The sequence below is a fragment of the Alligator sinensis genome, unplaced genomic scaffold (assembly GCF_000455745.1).
Source record: "Alligator sinensis unplaced genomic scaffold, ASM45574v1 scaffold442_1, whole genome shotgun sequence".
Taxonomy (NCBI): Eukaryota; Metazoa; Chordata; order Crocodylia; family Alligatoridae; genus Alligator; species Alligator sinensis.
Window position 1 is genome coordinate 8123898 of NW_005841829.1, and position 19006 is coordinate 8142903.

General features: G+C 41.5%; 1 protein-coding gene across 1 annotated transcript in view; it reads left to right on the forward strand.

Annotated features, from left to right (window-relative positions):
• The window catches only part of NELL1 (neural EGFL like 1), a 537948-nt gene that overhangs the window by 69373 nt on the left and 449569 nt on the right, over positions 1 to 19006 (forward strand). Inside the window, exon 4 of the mRNA XM_025199761.1 lies at positions 4729 to 4899. Within this exon, the coding sequence (XP_025055546.1) occupies positions 4729 to 4899 (171 nt within the window). The remainder of the gene's footprint in view (positions 1 to 4728; positions 4900 to 19006) is intronic.

Consider the following 19006-nt stretch of genomic DNA (forward strand, 5'->3'; position numbering starts at 1 on the left):
TTTTACCATTGAGCAACCATTACTCAATGTTAGCAAGTTTGACAAACAGCGCTCCAAATTTGGCCAACAGGTAGGTAATTAGTTAACAAGTACAAAAAGTGACAAACAGTGAATAATTTCTAGTCCAGTTTCATACTGATATGATGCAGAGATGGGGCTGCTTGCAGTAATGGACACTCTGCTTAGATCTGTGGAGGTAGGTCAAATGCCAGTATTTTAGACTTTGCTTATTCACTGTTAGTTGTTTCTGGAGGCATGGAGTATGGAGTCCTAACTTGTTTTTTCCATGTGTATCAATCCCTCCAGGATACTTGGATGTAACATATGTTGCTATTTTCATTTTAAAATAATCAGTTCACTGAAAGCAATAAAGGTCAGAGAGAAAAAATTCCTTTTCTTTCTCTAGTCTAGGAACTGTCAGTGTTTTTCTTGCATGTGCCTGTTAACTTGTACTTAAAGTAAGAAATAGTGACTCTAACTGAATCCATATCCTGTTTTTTCAAAGAGGGAATATACTTTTTAAACTTCTCTCTTTCCTGCTATGAAGATGCGTATTGATGGTTCCCTGAGTCTTCATGCTATGTTTTGTAACAGTCTAGTGCTTGGTGAATAAAATGTGTGTAATATTTATAGGCATTTCAGACAATTTAAGAGCATTAGTTCAGCAAATTATCAATCTGATATCTCTTAGCTCAAAAAAGAAAACGAACATGGGATATATATATATAATAAAGCCTCCAAAATGATGGTCAACTTTCATCCCTTGTGTAGCTCTGTTGACTCAGTGGAGTTACACTAAAGATGAATTTACTCTTTTATGTTTTAAATCCAATGTGAGATGTCAACAGCCTCCTTCATTTGTTTTCTTTCACCTCCCCACCAACAGCTTTCTCACAGTCTGACTGTTTCCTTCCTAATTTTACATTTTCCCTTTCAAATGTCTCCACATCCCAGAACATAGCGTAGGAGTGTAACAAAGAGTAGACACGAGGGTAAATACCACGCTGGGAAAGCCCCATGACTGCTTCTGATGCTGGTGTGCTACTGCCCCTAGACCAGGGCTGCAAGTGACTGCAGCGGGGTCTGTGGAGCCCTGGCCTAGCCTGTTGCCAGTGGTGGGTCCGCTCGCTCCTTGGGACAGATGGTGAGGAAGGGGCTTGGGCTGTGATGCCATAAGAAGGATAGGGTCCCTTGTAACTCCCCTGCTGCTTCCCTGCCATACTAGGTGCTAGCCCCCCTCCCCATCTTCCTTGCTTCTCCTTCCCTCCTGCCTGCCTTCCCTCCTTCAGGGGCACTGCACTACTTCTCTTCCCCTGCCGGACTGCTCCCTACCCCACACTAAATGATAACCCTCACTGAAGGAGCTATTTCAAGTACATTTGTATATTACTTTATAATGTAGATCAGTAATATCCTCAGATATTGAGGATCATGCGGAAAACGTGTGTGTGCATCTATCTATCTGTCTATCTATCTAGATACATAATCTATATCTATAAATAATCTATAAATTACCATATATATGTAATGTATATATGGTATATATGTAGATTTGCATCCCCCACACTTTTAAACACGTATGTTTCTATGTGTAGCCAACTTCTGTGTATTTTTGAATTGGTGCAGATGTACTGAAGTTGATGGGACAGCATTGATTTATACTGATCCATGTTGTTTAAACACCTTCTATATAATCTGAACTAGTTCAACCAGTTTTTCACTGGTAGAACTCCACTGACTACAGTGGAATTGTTTCTGGTTTGCAGCAGTATCGGTGAAGTAAGAGCCAACCCCAGAATCTGTGTACTGCTGTCCTCCTGTATAACCAAGTATGTAAAACCACATGCAGTCAGTCCATCAGCAGTCGAACAGTATAGCATATCTTCATTATAAGAAAATGGTTTCACTTTTTGGTACAGTGAATCTCTTGAGATTTGAATTTTTATTGGGCAGTTTTTGAGGATGAGCTAGCCAGCAGCCTGATACCAAATTAGGTGGACTGTCTCTGAAGCCAGTAGGAACACCTTTTTTCAATCCTGGCATTAGCTATTACCATGGAAGTCTGCCAAGTGAAAAAAAACACTTTGTCTTGGAACATATCATGCTATTCTGTAACACAGTTTACATTTGATTGTTTTGTGTCTGACTGCTTTTTCCATAGCTGGGACATTGTCCTTTATTAACAAACAAAATGTTGTGTAGTACTGTAGGTGATTAGTTCTGCAGCTATGAGGGATTATGAAGAATCATTGCAGAAAGCATTGCATAATGCAAAATCATTATGGCAGCTTTTCTTGTACTTGGCCCTTTAAGCTTCTTCCATAAGCCCTTCTGAATATATATTTTATTCTATCACCCTATTATTGTATGTGGTTCTTCCCCACCTCCTGCTTTGAAACCATAGCTGCCTCTCTGCTGCTTATCTGAAGAAGAGGGGGAAGAAATCCACTTTAATGACTTCTTTTTGTGCTTTGACAGCAGATGGCAATTATGAAACATTTAACTTCCTAAGTGCGACTTCATTGACAATACTTGTCCTAGTGCTTGCGCTGCTTGCAAAGTGCCAGCAGAAGCAGCAAGGAGATCCTTGCTATTGACAGTGCTCTTATTGAGTACCAACCCTCCCCCCCCTAAAATAATCTCTTTAGATTTGTTCCATGATTGTTCATGTGAGCATTTAAAGCTGTATATCAAAGTTGTGCTCTCTCTTTAGAGAAATAAGTTCCCTCAGCCCTTGTTATATTTTTGTATGAATGGCAAAGAGTTCGAACCTTCATGAAACCATCCTCTATTACTTTTTGCTTTTATTTTGTATACCTGCGTGTGTCTGCCTGTGTTCCTTCATTTTTTTCTTTGCTTTTCTCTGCTTCTATTTTATGCCTTTCAGTAGAATCCATAATTCAAGCTACATTATAATGCTAAATTACAACATGGGTAATTTACTGTTTGTCTGAACAGTGAGACCCTGGCAGTTTATTAGGAGCTAACTGCTTGTGTTTTTTCCCTCTTCCCCATACATATTTTTGCACAGATTCTTAGCCAGTATTTTATCATAAAGACAAGTCTCAGTCCAAGGGCTTTCAGTTTCTCTGTTTTGTGTTTTGCATAGCCCAGTATACCATTTTTTTACTGCTATATTACATAAGTCTGGTGTAGTGCCCCTTCACAACTAGTTGAAGGTTTCTCAGAATGCAAAGTGGTGCAGAGATCTCTGTGTTAATGACAATCATTCAAAGCCCTGGGAATTTTTTTTTTCCTGTCAGTGGTACACAAGTGTCTTGTGATAGAAGAGGCATGCCAGTGACAGAAAGGGGTAAGGAGAATGGATGAGCACCTTTTTGAAAAATTGATTTTATCATTTTAGTATCCTTGCTTTATTCTGAGCTAGCACTCAGAATCTAATAGCCATTTGTGATAAGACATATCACTGTGAAAGAGATGAAGTATGGCCTAGGTGGGAATTCTACCAACTGCATTTTAGTTGTTGTGGCATTTATACCGTTTACGAAAATTTGTATAATATTTTCCTCTCCATTCTACATTTTTTTTAGAAAATTACAATGCTGTAAGTGTTCTTGGGATAAAGAGAAGACTTCAGTTTCTAGGCTGTCAGTTGGGTACTTTCTGCAGGGAACAAATTGGTCTTTACTTCTAACTATTGATGGAAATATCATCCAAATAATAATGTTATTAGCAAGACTGCTATCTTGCAACTCTTCTACTGTCACAAATGTCCAAGGGTTCTGCTTGATTATGCCAGGTTATGAGAGACCTAGTCTATCTAGCGATTTTTATTTCCTTGTAAAGCTAAAAAATTACAGCTCTAAAAATAGAAGTCAATAAATTGATTGAGCACAGGCATTTCCTAGAGAAATTTAAAAAGAAACATTTTGAAATAAAATTTATGTAAAATATACCCGTTTGCTTAATTACCTGGTGTACTTTCATTTTAGTACTTTTCTTTTCTCCCTAATCTCTACCTCCCCACTCACCCCCATTGCTGCTGGCATGTAGAGCCCATCATTTCTAGATTGTCCATGCAAATCTAGCCAGGAAAAAAACATGTTGGTAGACAGGTGTGAGGATGCTTTTACTGTAGCTATATCTGTCCTATGAATAAAAAGAGAACTTCTGTCTCCAGGGATACAAGCATATAAACTGTTTTCACCTAAATAGCATTGTTTAATTTTTGAATGCACTGGATGTATAATACCTATCTGTCCTTCCATCTTAAAATAAAATAGAAACCTACTGACTACACTCTGGGCACGTCTACACATGTTTTTGTGTGTGCCTATACTTAATGCTCGTTAGCCTAATGAGCATTAAAGTGATTTAGGTGCATATCCACATGTGCACTTGCTAATGCGCATTAACGCAGGTGTGTGGACTGACTTGGGACTAAAGTTAGTGCGTCTACATGTTTGTTAATGCGATTTAACTATTTGCGCATAAATATCTGCTTTATGCAGGTATCAAATTTAGGCTTAAATAGCCATAAATCGTTCTTTTTAAGGTGCATTAAGGGTGTGCATGTGTAGACTAAATCAGGTTAATATGCATTAAATGCACACATGTTGACACACCCTGTATAAACTACTTGAAATTTGCAACCTCACATGTGTTTAATTCAGATTCTTTTTTATAAGCTTTAGAACAGAAAATGGGAAATGGTGGTAGCAGCAGTGCACTGACTAAAGATTGGAATTTTTCCTATTTTAAATGCAGCTACTTTGAACTGGAAAGCAGTGGCCTGAGGGATGAGATTAGATATCACTACAGATTTAACGGGAAGTCACGGACAGAGGTGTTCCCATACCGGATGGCAGATGGACAGTGGCACAAGATTGCACTCTCACTTAGTGCATCCCACCTCCTGCTTCATGTGGATTGCAACAGGTAAGAAAAAAACAAGATTCCAGAAAAGAAGAAAAATGTTGGTAGAAGTTTGAAAGTGACCAAATGCAAATCTTACTCCTCCTTAGAGTAAGAAAGAAAACAAAGCTTTAAAATGAAACAGTACACTCTGATTAGGAACCAATCTACAAAAGGTTGATTGCTGATTGGGGAGTATTAAATATACCTTGATGTACTGTAGATGCTGCGGGATGTTATATTCAGCTGTGATTATGTTTGTGTGATATATTGCTGGGCAGTCTGTTCTGTCTGTAAAGTGCTTCACTTAGCCTGCCCTGAAACTTGTTGCTTTGATCTTTTCTTTTAAAAGCTCTGAGGTGGGAGAGAATGCAGATTGCCAGCATTAAACACAACAAAACAAAACAAAACAAAAACTACTAATTCAAGACCTGCCTATGCATGGAATTTGATCTTGCAGTATACTGCATCTCTCAGTTCTCATTTCAGTCTGTGAAGAGCTGAGAAGCTAAGCACAACACAGGATCTGACCCTTGAAGTGGATTCTGAGTAAAAGAGAAACTATTAGAACCCATCCTGCTTACATGCAGTAGGCATTGAGATACACTTTGACTTTACTAGGAGCAGAATCAACCTCTGAAAGCACCTTTTTTTTTGTTTTTTTTCAACTGTTGTGGCATTTAGGTAGTATAGGGCAATATATAGATCTATTATTTCCTTTACGTTTTTCATTTCATTTGAGGAATGAGAACTTCATTATGGGGTATGTGATTTTTGGCAGAATTGTAAAACGTCATTTTTTGCAAAAGGATATTAGAGGAATGTAATGAAAATTGTTGAATGCAGGAAGTGAAAAAACATTCACTAAGGCAAAGCTGACCCAACATTTTGGACTTCAGAAAATACAGGATGCTTAGAATAGTTTAGGTAAGATCTGGAGAGGCACTATACACACTTAAAAGCCTACACTTTAGGCACTTAAATGCAAAAATTAATCTAGGAATCTCTCTACTCAGCAATCCCAAATCCTAGAAGCACCTAAATTCAGTTAATATGTAGGTTCTGGCCTGACCTAGGCCCCTGAAATTAGACTCCCACACAAGTGCAAGAGCATCCTTGTCTGAGGAGCTAGATGCCTAACTCCTTTCTGAGCTCCATTGTGATCCAGATGTGAGGCAGTGGTGCTTAAGCTCTAACAGGTTTCTAGAGAGGCCTAATCTGTTTGGTGTTCTTGGAGCTCATTCAACACATACCAGTAGGACAAAGTGAAGTAGCTACACTCACTTTCATGGAAAAACATGGGAGAGGAGAACTGAGAAGGTGGTATTGTTACTGCCCACATTTTCTGTAGTAGCTTAGTAGTTAGAGCAATTACCCAGTGTCAGGAATCTTAATGGTAAACTGATTGGCCAGCTAGTTTAGATTAGTCAGGCTACACCTATGCATTATCTGGTTGGCTAAGGAATAGTAGCAGGTCCAATACGTAAGCCAACCTGTGGGAGCCAAACACAGACTACTCAACTTTTGCATTACTGAGTGTGGCTGATGCCTTGCCTCCTTGTTCCTGATCTCCAACTCCTGGCTTCAGACTTTTGGGTCATTCATGATGTCTACATCTGGAGTCAAACTCACCTCTTTCAATTTCAGCTGGACCTCAGTGTCTACACATCTCAACCAAGAAGAGGAAGGTCTAGAGTCTGGGACCTCTTCAGTCTCAGAAGATTCAAACTCACATGTCTCGCTTCTTAGAGACTGCCCTAACCACCACAGTCATCTCTTTTGTTGAAAAGTGCTCACTGTGTGGAAAGAGATATAAGAACCAGGGGAATAAAAAGAGAGGAAACAGGAAGGAGTATATTTCTGTAAACTGGGGTTATGATACTCAGCTGGTAGGAGATATAGTATGTGCTTTTTAGGTCCTGATCTCCTCAGGTAAGGAGAGCCTTAATATGGACCCCAGGTGGATGGAGGCACATAATGTGGTGGGAGTTCAGTGCTTACTGTTTTGTATTGGCTAGCTCTAGGTATTCTGCGCTCTTTGAATTGCCCTTTGGAGGCACCTAGCTCTTCCTCTTCACAGTATGGGACACCTAGGTCCCCAACTCTGTGTCCTTGGTTTACCCTGCAGGTATTAGGCAGTTAATTTTTGTGCATCAGTGTCAAAATTGGAGGTGTCTGCAGTATTTCTCTGGATCTTGCTCTTAATCTCATTCTAACAGTAAAACAGGAATTATAATATATTTTTATTTTAATCTTCCTGGTTTGTTTTGCTGATTTGTGGTAACCATGGAAATAGACACCATTGATAAGCAAATAACATACATTTCTATTTCCTTGAGCTTCATGAAGACTTTTGGAATTAGAGACTTCTTAGCCCCTGTGGTGATTTCTTTATTCTGTGACATGAGGAATAGCAAGTGGGTAGTAGGAAGATACTTGGGGAATACTTCCCCTGGCCCTTGTACATGGATTGAGGGGAAGAGGATATAAGGAACATCCCTCTAGGCATACAGCCTGTCCCAGTAGGGACAGAGAGGAACTGGGAATTGTGGCCAGGACCTTACCCTTTCTAAATCAGCAGGCATGGCTGAAAAGATAGACAGGAGGGAAGGCTAGCAAATGATGTAGCTTAGAAACACCCCATAGCAGGTGTCAGTAGAAAGGATTATGTTTTTTAGAGCATCCCCTGGGGTTGTGCAGCCCAGGGCTGCTTGCAGTGTAGAGCCAGAGCTAAACAGCTCTGGCTCTATACTTCTGTATACTCCTGTACTTAGTCTATCTCCAATGGAAAGTAATGGGAGTAACTTTTAAAGCATGACTTGAGGGCAGATCATTGTAGGGGTTTAAATGAAAAAAAATCAGAAGATTTTAAGTCCCTGACTTAGCTGCAGCATCTCAATTCAGTTAATTAGAGTTTTCTCCAAGTGTTGGCATGTACAGTTTGCTTTATATGTTAACCTCCTACACCTTTGCATTCAAAGAAAGAATCAACATCTTTCTTATTGCACCAGTGTCTCCTGCTGACACTTCAGTAAATTTCATAAAGATGTGAAAGTGATCTGTTGTGCCTAAAGAAAGGGCATGTCAGAAAAGGGTACTGTCAAGAACTGCCAAATAATCTGAGCCCTCCTAATCTTCAGTGGGAGGAAAACTGCAGTTGAAAGTACACACAGAATCCAATATTAGGGAGGGTAGATTTTACATATAATTTTCACCGTTTTAGGATAGCTTAGTGTCACAGGCTTTCAGCTGAGTTCAGAATGCTTAATGAGAAGCAGTGCCTCTACAGACTTAATTGAACAAATTAAGTCACAGGAGAAGAGAAAGCTATTTTAGTCAATAGATTCATGCTTTCTGCTTCCTCTGGATTTTTGTGCTGCTCTCCCTGCTTCAATCATTCAGTTCTGCCTAACAACATACTCAAGATGTATATTAAATTAAATATATTCCAGCCAAGAGAACCAAAATTAACTATTCTGATCAATCCATAACCTAATTTTTAATGGGTCTGCAACACTGGATCCATTTTTGTGTGTGCAGTTTTGTACTAGCATCCCCCATTACCCTCCTATACGTGCTCTTTTGGTGCATTGATAGCTTTGAACACCTTGAAAATCCACACGGAGGGCTGATAGTATTTAAATGTACAAAGCTATCGTCGTTTGAACATGCAGATGTTAAACATCTCGCTTGCTCATGTAGGTGTTAGTTCATTAAAAGTACATGAGAAGAGCTCTGTACAATTGTGTATTATGAGTGCATGTGCAGTCAGGGTCTGAAAATCAGCTTCCTAATTTGCTCCAAGATTTGGCTGCATATCCATAGTTAGTTCCTGGGAAAGCTGGAGAAGGGACCAGAAAGTAACATTCTCCAATCTTTGTTTATGTCTTCTACAACTCTTTCATCCTCACATTGACTCATAGCATCAGGAAGGATATGGAGAAGCTTGAGAGAGTCCAGAGGAGAGCCACTCGTATGATCCAAGGCTTGGAGGGAAGGCTGTACAAGGAGAGGCTGAAGAACTTGGGATGCTTCAGAGAAGGCTCAGTGGGGACTTGGTGATAGCCTACAATTACATGAGGGGTACATCAGGACCTGGGAGAACAGCTGTTGACCAGAGCTCCCCAAGGGATAACAAGGTCTAATGGCCATAAACTCCAGGAAGGCTGATTTAGATTAGACATAAGAAAAAAGTTCTTTACAGTGCATGTGTCCAGGGTCTGGAACGAACTTCCCCCAGAGGTGGTTCAAGCACTCACTCTGGACTCTTTCAAAAAACAGGTGGAAGGTACTTGAAAATTAGTGAAGGCTTTCCTTCCTTTTAAGAGTCTTCTTAAACATGTTATAGTTTGATTCCACTAATGAGGTGAATATAGCATGGTGGGTAAGGCTAACACATTAAAAGAGATACATTTTCCTAAACATGTCATTTGAACAGCTGATCTTCCCATATTCTAATTGCTCTTTTTGATGCTCTTTTGAGACTGGGGATCAGAAGCAGGATGGAGCTTTATGGTGGAGTTCTGAGGTGCTGTGACAGGTAGAGAGACTGAATGAAAGAGAGGTACCTGCTGATATGCCTTTAACATTTTAATAAAGTTTTAAAAGTGTTTTAGAAGATGAAAAAGCTGCATAAATTATAAATATATAACCAGTGCAAAAAGTGTAAGCTTCTTACAGCATTATCCCTTTTCCACATTCTTCATTGCTAATATTGTGTACATTGTGGCATGAAAATGACATTTTTACTAGTGAGGCAAGGATTTTTGTAGGTGACATAGACATGCTTTTGGGCACTACTGTACCCTTCCTCAGTTTTCAGTATTTTTATTGCAGTAAATTCTGACAGAGCCTTTTAATCTCTTTCTCCACATCATACCACTTATTCTGAGGCATTTGCTTGATTAGCAGTAAATTGCCTCCAGTTTATGGTATTCATTTTTGTTTCAATTGTAGGTATGCTGTATCTTGATTTTTCAAAAATGTTTTCTGCCTGCTTGGTATTTCTGAAATCTTTTTAGTTATATAATCTGCATAATTAATTTAAGGAGTTAGGGAAGTGATAAATTGCAAGGACTTATTCTTTCCCTCCTCCTCCCTTGGAGACCAGCCTTGACTGTAGAGTTTCTAAAGTTGTTCCCAGAGGATCCCCAGTGGGCCTTCAGTGGTAAAGGATTGATAGATATAGTGAAACACAATTCCACTAGGACCTCTCTTATCTTTTAACATCCTGCAGTAGATTATGGCCAGAGGCACAAGAGTTGTGACACAGTTGAACTATTAGAAAGTTCTCCACCTGCATTCTGCTGGGTATTTATGGCCAGTTTACCTTGGTGGTGCAAAGGGGTCATAGCCTGGACTGCACTGTCCAGTGCCACATTGCACTTAAATTGTACTTGTACAGGCATTCCCCTTAACATGAGCAAGCTTACTAAGTACAATGTATCTGGGTACCCTGTCCATTACCTCAAAACCAATAAAAGGAAAAACATTATATTTGAGAGAGAAAAAGAGAAGGAAAAAGGGTCTGATGAAAAGAAGAATTAGAATGAGCCTGATGTATTTATGATCTTTCTTCAAAGTTACGGCTTTGGAGCGGTTAGAAATTGTATTAAGAGATATTTACTGATAATTTATATAAATAGAGTAATATAAATTACAAACTGTGAACAATGTAACCAGCCCATCCAAGGAGGCAAAATAGGGCTGTTCACCAGTCCCATAATCGTACAAGTTCACACTTGCCTGAATTATATTCCTTTCCTTGAGAATTTCTGTCAGCAGCCACAATGGGGAGATGACAGTGCACTGGGAAATTAATGCTTTCTTGTTTAAAAAAAAATGCCAGAGTGCATTTTTATTAGAAATACAACCTGTGGTTTTGAAGGGTATTCTTGGTTACTGACTTTAATTTTGGAGGAGAGCAGGAGAACAGAAGAAAATATAACTTGAGCTGACTAAGCAGCAAGTTCCATTGATAAAATGTTGGCTGCTTTTTTATGCTTCTCTTACTGGAGCAGAGAATCAGGGAATAAAATATGCATGAGCAATGAGAAAATTTTAATTGGAAAAAACCCCCCATCATCCACATACAGGAATCCAAATGCTCTGGGTTCTTTAAAGTAAGAGCTTTAGTATACTGGCTGTCATTCAAGACCATCTACTTTTCTGAAAAAAAATCTTTTTTGGCTACTTTTATATTTACATTTTTAACTAATATTTTAATAAGGTTTGGGATTTGTTTAAAAGATCAGATCCATTGCCTGCTGTAGAAAATTATGTTTTAGAGGAATGCGGGGTGGGGTGTCTTGTCCTTGAAGACTCCCCCCAGATGTGTGATAGGAGCTGTTCAAGAGGAGGTTACTGGAGTAGAATGCTTCATATTGTGCAGGATGGTCATACTTGATTTCTGGCTTAGTGGAAAGCCATATTTTTTCCCACAGCCACTGAATGTCCCTTGAATGTGTCATGAAGACTCTAAACTTCAGAATAAAAAATATCTCCAGATAACATAGCATGTCAGTTGCTGTTGCATCTGTGAAATTATAGTAATTGTAGTCAGGCAACAGGAGGATGTTCAGATTGCATCCAATGTGGCTCCATTACCTTGAGAGTGATTTTTATTTTTTAACCTATACATACATGGCACTGGCTAACACCTCGACAAAGGAAGAATGATCTTATGGTTAAGACAGAAGACTGGGAGACTGTAAATCTTAGTTCTGTCCTTGTTTCTGCCAGAGACTTGCTGTGTGATTCTGGGCAATAAGTTAATTGCTTTCTTTTTCAGTGTTCCTCTCAAAAATAAGGTCTATAAAATTTGCTTCACAAATGGGATGGGAAGAGCAGGAGTCTATTGAGATGCTGGGGTATTGTACTTCAGAGTAAACATTACAGGAAAACCATAAAATAATCCATAAATAGCTGCTTTTTCACAGCAAATATTGGCAGCCCCTATTACTCTTTTTAAAGTAGGTAACTGCATAGGGACATCAAGGAAACTGAATCTGCTTCCTCATAGAAATTGGCTAGCATACATAAGGCACTGGGATGGAGAGGAAAGATATTTCCCATCTCTCTGGGTGTCAGAGTGCAGAAGAATTTTGGGCCAATTGCTTTCTGGGGTTGAGTCTGTTCCCATTGAAGTCAGTTGGAATTTTGTCATCAGTGGGAGCAAAAGTAGGCCTTAAAACTTTTAATAAGTCTTAAATGAAAACTTGGCTCTTTGTCTGCCTACTTGTAGGAAAAAGGTCTGAAGAGTTCCAGAGTTTGGTAGCTTCAGAGCCTAACTTTTGCTGAATAAAGATTTAGCAATTTATTTTTAGACTTAGTGATTTGCTGTGCTTTTCAGGGAATTGAAAACATTGATAGACAGATTCATGACTTCAGTAGGATAGGAATAATATTGTGTTATGCTTTAGTATAACTTCATGTATTCATCCTGTTTGTATGTCACTGGTAAGCCAGAGAGAAGATGCATAGTGGTAGAGAAAATAACCTTAAATCAAGAGTGGCAAGTCTCACATGAGTTATTCGGTTACTTCCTAAAGTGTGGAAGTAGATGTATTACCCCATTCTCAATATTATGAATTTGCTTTTACATTGTTGCAATAGGTATTTAGATGTAGTTATAGCAAAAAGATAAACCCTTATAGCAGAGGTGTTTAGTTAATTCAGGATTCTGCTGTAAATTTAACATAGATGGTGAAATATAGTGGTGGTGGGAATTTTTTGCAGGAAATCTATTGTTTCCTGTTTCCATTTTCCATTCATTTGGGTGAGGAGCTAAGGGCATCCGTGAGATAGGAGGGAGTTTGGGAAACTTTGAGAATCAATGCAGACCACAGAAAAGCTTAGTTTTTTATTTAAAGATTGTAAGACCAATTATCTCAGATAAGGCAGAAATATGAATGTGGGTCCAAAAAAAAGGAGGTCTTTGTAGACAGGCAGAAGGCAGGGCAGGGTGACACAGAATAACTTGTATAGAGAGGCATAAACTTCCATAGGCAAGTCTACTTCCTTATCAGATGCTAATAGGCTGTTGCCACCAGGCTTTGCCTCAGTGTGACTTCAGGCTGACATGGCTAACTACTACTCTCTTTGTAGAGTATTTGCTAGGCTGTGGAATTTAGTTATAAAAGATCATATAGTCCAATTTAAAATAGAGTAATTTTGTGTTTAGTCCTATTCATAAAAAGGTTGGACTTGAGCCCAAACAGTAGATATAAATACCTCTGAACTGTTCAAAACTTGACTCTAGATCCAATTTTCCATTTGCAAACATTTCCTTATCTGTTTTGTGTAGCTGAGACTCCTACACCTTGGGATATGTGGTAAAGCTGATTCTCTTTTGACACAGGTATAAAGAAGGAATACGTCTACTTAGTGTGTCCAGCTTTCCCCTGTTCCTTCCTTCCCTGATGTTCAAGAGGAAATAGTGATTTTAAATGGTTCAGGTTCTGGTTGCCTGAAAAGGGGGGTAATTTTTAAGAGGGTGATATCTGGTGCTTTCTAGAAATCAGGATGCCTTAGCACGCCTCCAGGTTGAGCACAGCAAAATTGAGGCACCCAAAATCACTTGTTAAATTGCTGGTTATGCTTTTGAAAACTAAAAAGTATGCATCTAACTGTAATGGGGGACCATCACTACAGTACATGAGCACCTAGCAAATATTAATGAATTCACTGTCACCATACCTATCTGAGTCAGGGAAATATCATTATCCCCTACATTATGATTAGGGAACTGAGGCACAGAGAGAACTGCATATATTGCCTGGGGTCAGACAGGTAGTTTTTTGAGAGGGTAGGGAGTTGACTCTGGTATTCAGTGGAGTTGCACGTTCATAAAACTGGGGACAATGAGAACAGTATCAAGTCTAGGGAAATCCAGATCCAAATTCTGTAACTTGAGCTCAACTTTCATTTCAGCTAAAGATGCCAGTTAAGGAAATGATAAGGGTAACCTAATCTCATGCTTCAAGTAATGAGATGATTGCCACAGGGGTCAGGAAAGAAATCTTTTTCTCTATGGACACATTGCTCAGTACATTATGCTATTTTTATTTTTAATGAAGCATCAGGTATTGGCCACTGCTGTAGGTAAGAATCCTAGATTTTATGAAGCATTGGTCTGATCTGGTATTGCCAATCTAATGTTCCTTTGTACCAGCAGGAAGAGAAATGTAGTAGCTTGACTCTGAGTGCAAAAGCAAAATAAAATGCTATTTCTATTTCTATAAGTTGTTTTTATAGTTGAAATCAGTCAGGGAAGGAGGATTCAAGGAAAATATATAGCTATTAATGGGTTTGTTTTGCAATTTTTAGTGTCTTTCAGCACACAAAAATGAAAGGATTTAAAAATATATAACATAATCAAATCAATATAATGTAGAAAAGTGTCAATAAAAAGACATTTTTATTCTATCAAAACCTTTTCCTGTCAACTCATGCATTTATCTGCAGCTTGAGTGGCTAGATATGTGTTGCACTAGCTCTGGGGAGAAATCTTGACTCTAGTGAGGTCAGTTGGAGAACACTCATTGACTTCAGTGGAGTCAGGATTTCACCTCTGGAGTCTTTCAGATGGAGAGAAAAATGAATTCCAGTTCTGAGGGTCCATTCTTTCCGTCTCTCTGCATGTTTGTCTTTACTAACACTTAATTCTGAAACCAATGAACCAGCTGTTTGTGTGGGGTGTTTGTGTTTATGTATGTATAAATAATTCTATATAACATAGTCATGGCCAATGAGCCTTTAGGGAGAGCACACAAAATACCCTGGGAAAAATTTGTTGAGGATTATTTTGCACATGGTGGGTGCGTCCACAGATGCAAGCATGTGTGCTTGCAGCAGCTCAAATAGAAGTGGTGCAAATTTGAGCTGGGGCTTTTTGCCTCAGTGCACGTGCTCGGATATGCGCTTTGTTGTGGAGTAAATTGTGCCACTTGGGGCAAAATAACCCTGCCTGGCTCCTCCCAGATCTTCAGCCAGGGGGAGCTAGAGCCCAGGGCCAGCACCTGTGCTGTTCCCAGCCGTATAAAAAGCTGTCCTAGCAAGTAGATCAGGGCACCTAGCTCTCAGGAGCTTCTAGGGTCCAGCCAATTGGTACCTGGGGTTACTACCCTTTGTGCCAGCTGGACTGCTGAAGCAGCCCTGAGAGTTCCCTGCACCCTCTACCCACTGCAGCAGTCTGGCAGTGGGGGCTGCTGCCTGGGTGTGACCTGCTGTGCACCTGCCAGACTCAGATGGGGACTGCACAGCCAGTAGAGGCATCTGCCCCTCTGGGCCAGCTGCCAGTGGGCTGTGGTTGCAGGGTTGGCCTCTGTGCGGCATTACTGTTATGTGTGCCCCCTGCCTGGCCATTTGGGCAGCTATTGCCTGGAAGATGTTCCGGGTATGGTGGCCTGCTTTGAACTGTCAAAGTATGTCCTCCTGGCCCCAACTGGCCAGGAGGTCAGCCACAGCCAGCTGGGTCCAAGGTGCCAGCTCTGAGCAGGCAGGGTCCTGCCACTGGCCTCCCTAGCAGGAATTTTGGTGTTTCCTGTTGGAAAACTGAAAAGTCCCTGATAAAAAAAATCCCAAAGTCCCTCTGTAAAATACCCCAAAACCCATGTTCCTCCACAAGTAAAAGAAAAGACCACTATAAAGAGAGACACACACACACACACATATAGACAGCGATCAGTTGGACAATGTTTTATTGATATATCTACCTTGTTAAAGCAAGTCTCTTATCATAATAATAAAGTGAACTCTAAATATATGTTTCATGAATTCATGAATATATAGTTTGCTGCCCTCCCACAGGGGCCATGGCCCCCACACAAGGGCTACAGTCCCCCCCCAACAGGGTGTTCAGCCCCTCAACAGGGGATTTGGTCCCCACACAAGGGGTATGGCCCCCAATAGGGGTTTAGCCCCCACACAAGGGCTACGGCCCCCCAACAGGGGACAAATGGGCGAGGGGCCAACCACAGAGACACTCTGGCAGATGGAGCGTCTCCGTGGAGGACCCAGCCTCCGGCTACAGTCCCCCCCCAACAGGGTGTTCAGCCCCTCAACAGGGGATTTGGTCCCCACACAAGGGGTATGGCCCCCAATAGGGGTTTAGCCCCCACACAAGGGCTACGGCCCCCCAACAGGGGACAAATGGGCGAGGGGCCAACCACAGAGACACTCTGGCAGATGGAGCGTCTCCGTGGAGGACCCAGCCTCCGGTTGCCTCAGAGCATGGTTCGGGACTGTGCCCTGCTCCACTTTTTTAAACTTTAATTTTTTTAGACCCCTGGATATCCAGGGGTCTACTTTTCTCCCTGCATTGCAAACTTGCAGCGCGGGGAACATTTTTTCAATCCTGCATGTGCCTCTTGCCCCGCTTCAGGGGTCTGAGGTGGGGCAAGAGGCATGTGCACACTTGTCTGGACGCACCCAGTGAGTGCATCCAGACAAGTGTGCATGGGTGGTGCTGCAGACCCATCTATAGTGCTGCCTATCACAAATGCTGCACATGTAGATGATCCCCTCCCTGCACTGCTAATTTGCAGTGCAGGGGGTTTTACCTGAAAAAAAACCCAACAACCCTCCCCAAAAAACCAAAACAAACAAAAAAAAGCAGGGTGGCACATGTGGTGGCAGCCAGCTGAAACCAGAACCTGGTGAGCCTGATCTATGCTCCAGCTGCCAGATGGGCTCCTTGCTGCAGGATTGTCATGGCTGTAACCCCTGGCAGCCCCCAGGACCCCAGGTAAAGATGCTGGTGCAGACCAGGTGCTGGCCCCAGGCTCCCCTCTCCCATTCAGGGCAACATGCTGCGCTTAAGAGTGTGCATGCATAGACGTTTACTGGGGACAAGTAGCAGTGGCACATATTGTGCCATTGCTGTTTTTCCCCAGGGAAATGCACGTTTCCGTCCAGGGAGTATATACCCTAGGAATCCAGAACTAAACAAGTATTAAAGCAGTGTCTATAGAGAGAATAAATGGTTAATGGGAAAGCTCAGTTCTGTCTCTGGAGGGAGTTCTGTGTCACTGCACGGTGCCTCAACAAAGCTAATAAGAAGACTGACAGGAACATGGGAGAAAATGCATCATGCTATGAAGCAGACTGTAGATCTTCAGCTTGTATTTGCCATCATTGTGTGAAAAGAATTAGACTGTAATATCAATGAGAGTATCCTTTGATTACAGTACATTATTAAGTGATGACATTACATTGTTCATAAGATGATTCTGTGACAAGGGGGTTAGCATCTCAGAAGGTGTTCTTTTGAAGCAAGATAGAGTTACTTACTGCGGATTTGATTGTCACTGGCCTGGCCTGTTTTATGTTAAATGTATTTTTTCATGGCATTGTGGCTATGTGTTGAAGAAATTGGTCCTGATTCTTCCCTGAGTTCTTCCCAGGCGGGCAGGCATCTAGCGCAGTTGTGGTGGATAGTGGGGAGACAGGGTGATAGGGAGTGTGGCTATGTGTTGTGTGGCCTGGGGGGCCTTTTGTTTGCTCTGGTATAGATGCTCGGGCTAAGTACAGACAGTCAAAAAGCCCGAGGCTGAATCAATTCATTCTTTGTAGATTAGTCTAAACTACACATATTAAATTGAAACAGAAGTGAACAGACAGACTCTGATTCAGGAAATGCAGCCACATGCTTGCAGTGGCTTGTGCCTGAAGCTGGGGGGTGCTAGAGCACGGTTCTCTGGCTGTGTGTTCATTTACTTTTCCTGCTGCCCCAAGGTCTCTGGGATTTGCAGTCCAAAATCAGAGCAGCAGGACTCTGCAGGGTTGCTTATCATGTCCTTTTCCTGCTTCCAGATGCCTCTGGGATTTGTAATCCAGAGTTTTAGGCAGCAGTAAATTTGAGCAGGGGAAGGGCTGTTTAAGCCCCCTCCCTGGCCCCAGAACCCCAGCCAGGGTTTGCCTGGTGAGGGGCAGTTCTCCCCATAGACTGGGCTGCATCCTCAGCCAGGCTTGCCCCTCCCACCCATTTGTCAGCTAGCCCTCATTGTTCCACCTAGGGAGCAGAGGGGTGGGGAAGATAGCACAGCCCAGGCCAGGGCTGCAAAGCATGCTGGGATGCTGGGGGACTGTGATTTAACTTGAACCAGGAAGGGGTCTGGGACAGAAGTTTCATAAAGTGGTTTGATTCAGATGAGTTAAGTCTGATACTACATTCAACCAGATCTATTTTAAACCAGTTTTGGCCATTTTGAAACTGGTTTACATGCACTGAACTTCTGTTCTGTTACAAGTTTAAAACAATTTCTGATCACTTAAACTGGTTTATGCATAACTTCTGTCCCTAGCCGAGGTGTTTGGTCACTGCTGGTGTGACGTGTGGAGCATTTGGCTCCTAGGCACTTAAAAGCTGGATAGCTCTGTTCTAAAATATGCATACAGGGACTTGGCATATTTACAATGATTTCTTGTTTACACTAGCATAAAGGAAGGCGAGTCCGGCCCAGTTTATTTTGTGGTTGATCAGATTCCGAAGACAGGACTGCTCAACTGCCAGTCTGCAAGGAGTTAAGTTGTGGCCCCCAGGCTCCTGCCAAGCTACTGCTCTTCCCATCGTTCTGGCTGTAACTGCAGTTGGGGTCCCTGGGCTCCCCTTCTTCCTCCAGCTTTCACTGCCTGCCCCTCATCCCCAGGTGTGGGGCCGTGCAGCATGGCACCACTGGGAAAGCTGACAGTGAACCTTGGGTATATGGTGAGTGGGGGCGGGGAGAGTGCTCATGCAGTGTGCAGCCCTGATGTGGCCCATAGGTGTGCGGTTCTGCCTGATGTGGCCCACAGGGCATTGAACCCCCAGACACTTAGAAATTGACCACCCCCTTTCTAAGATAGGCTATAGGTACTTGGAGCGAGACAACCAAATCCTATATACCACAGCCACATGCCAGAGAGCAAGATGTGCATTTAAACATTGTGGAAAGTCAGTTTCAAACTTGACAGTATTCACTTTCATGTGTTTTATTGCAAACACAAAGCATAGTGTTATATTTTTCTGTGTCATGTTGATAAAAGGTGACTCTAATAGTGTTTGGATATTTTTGTTCCAGTGTTATTTTTGGTACATCGTCTGAGGCACAAATGCAGTGCTTCATCCCATTCACATGATTCATGCTCCCTG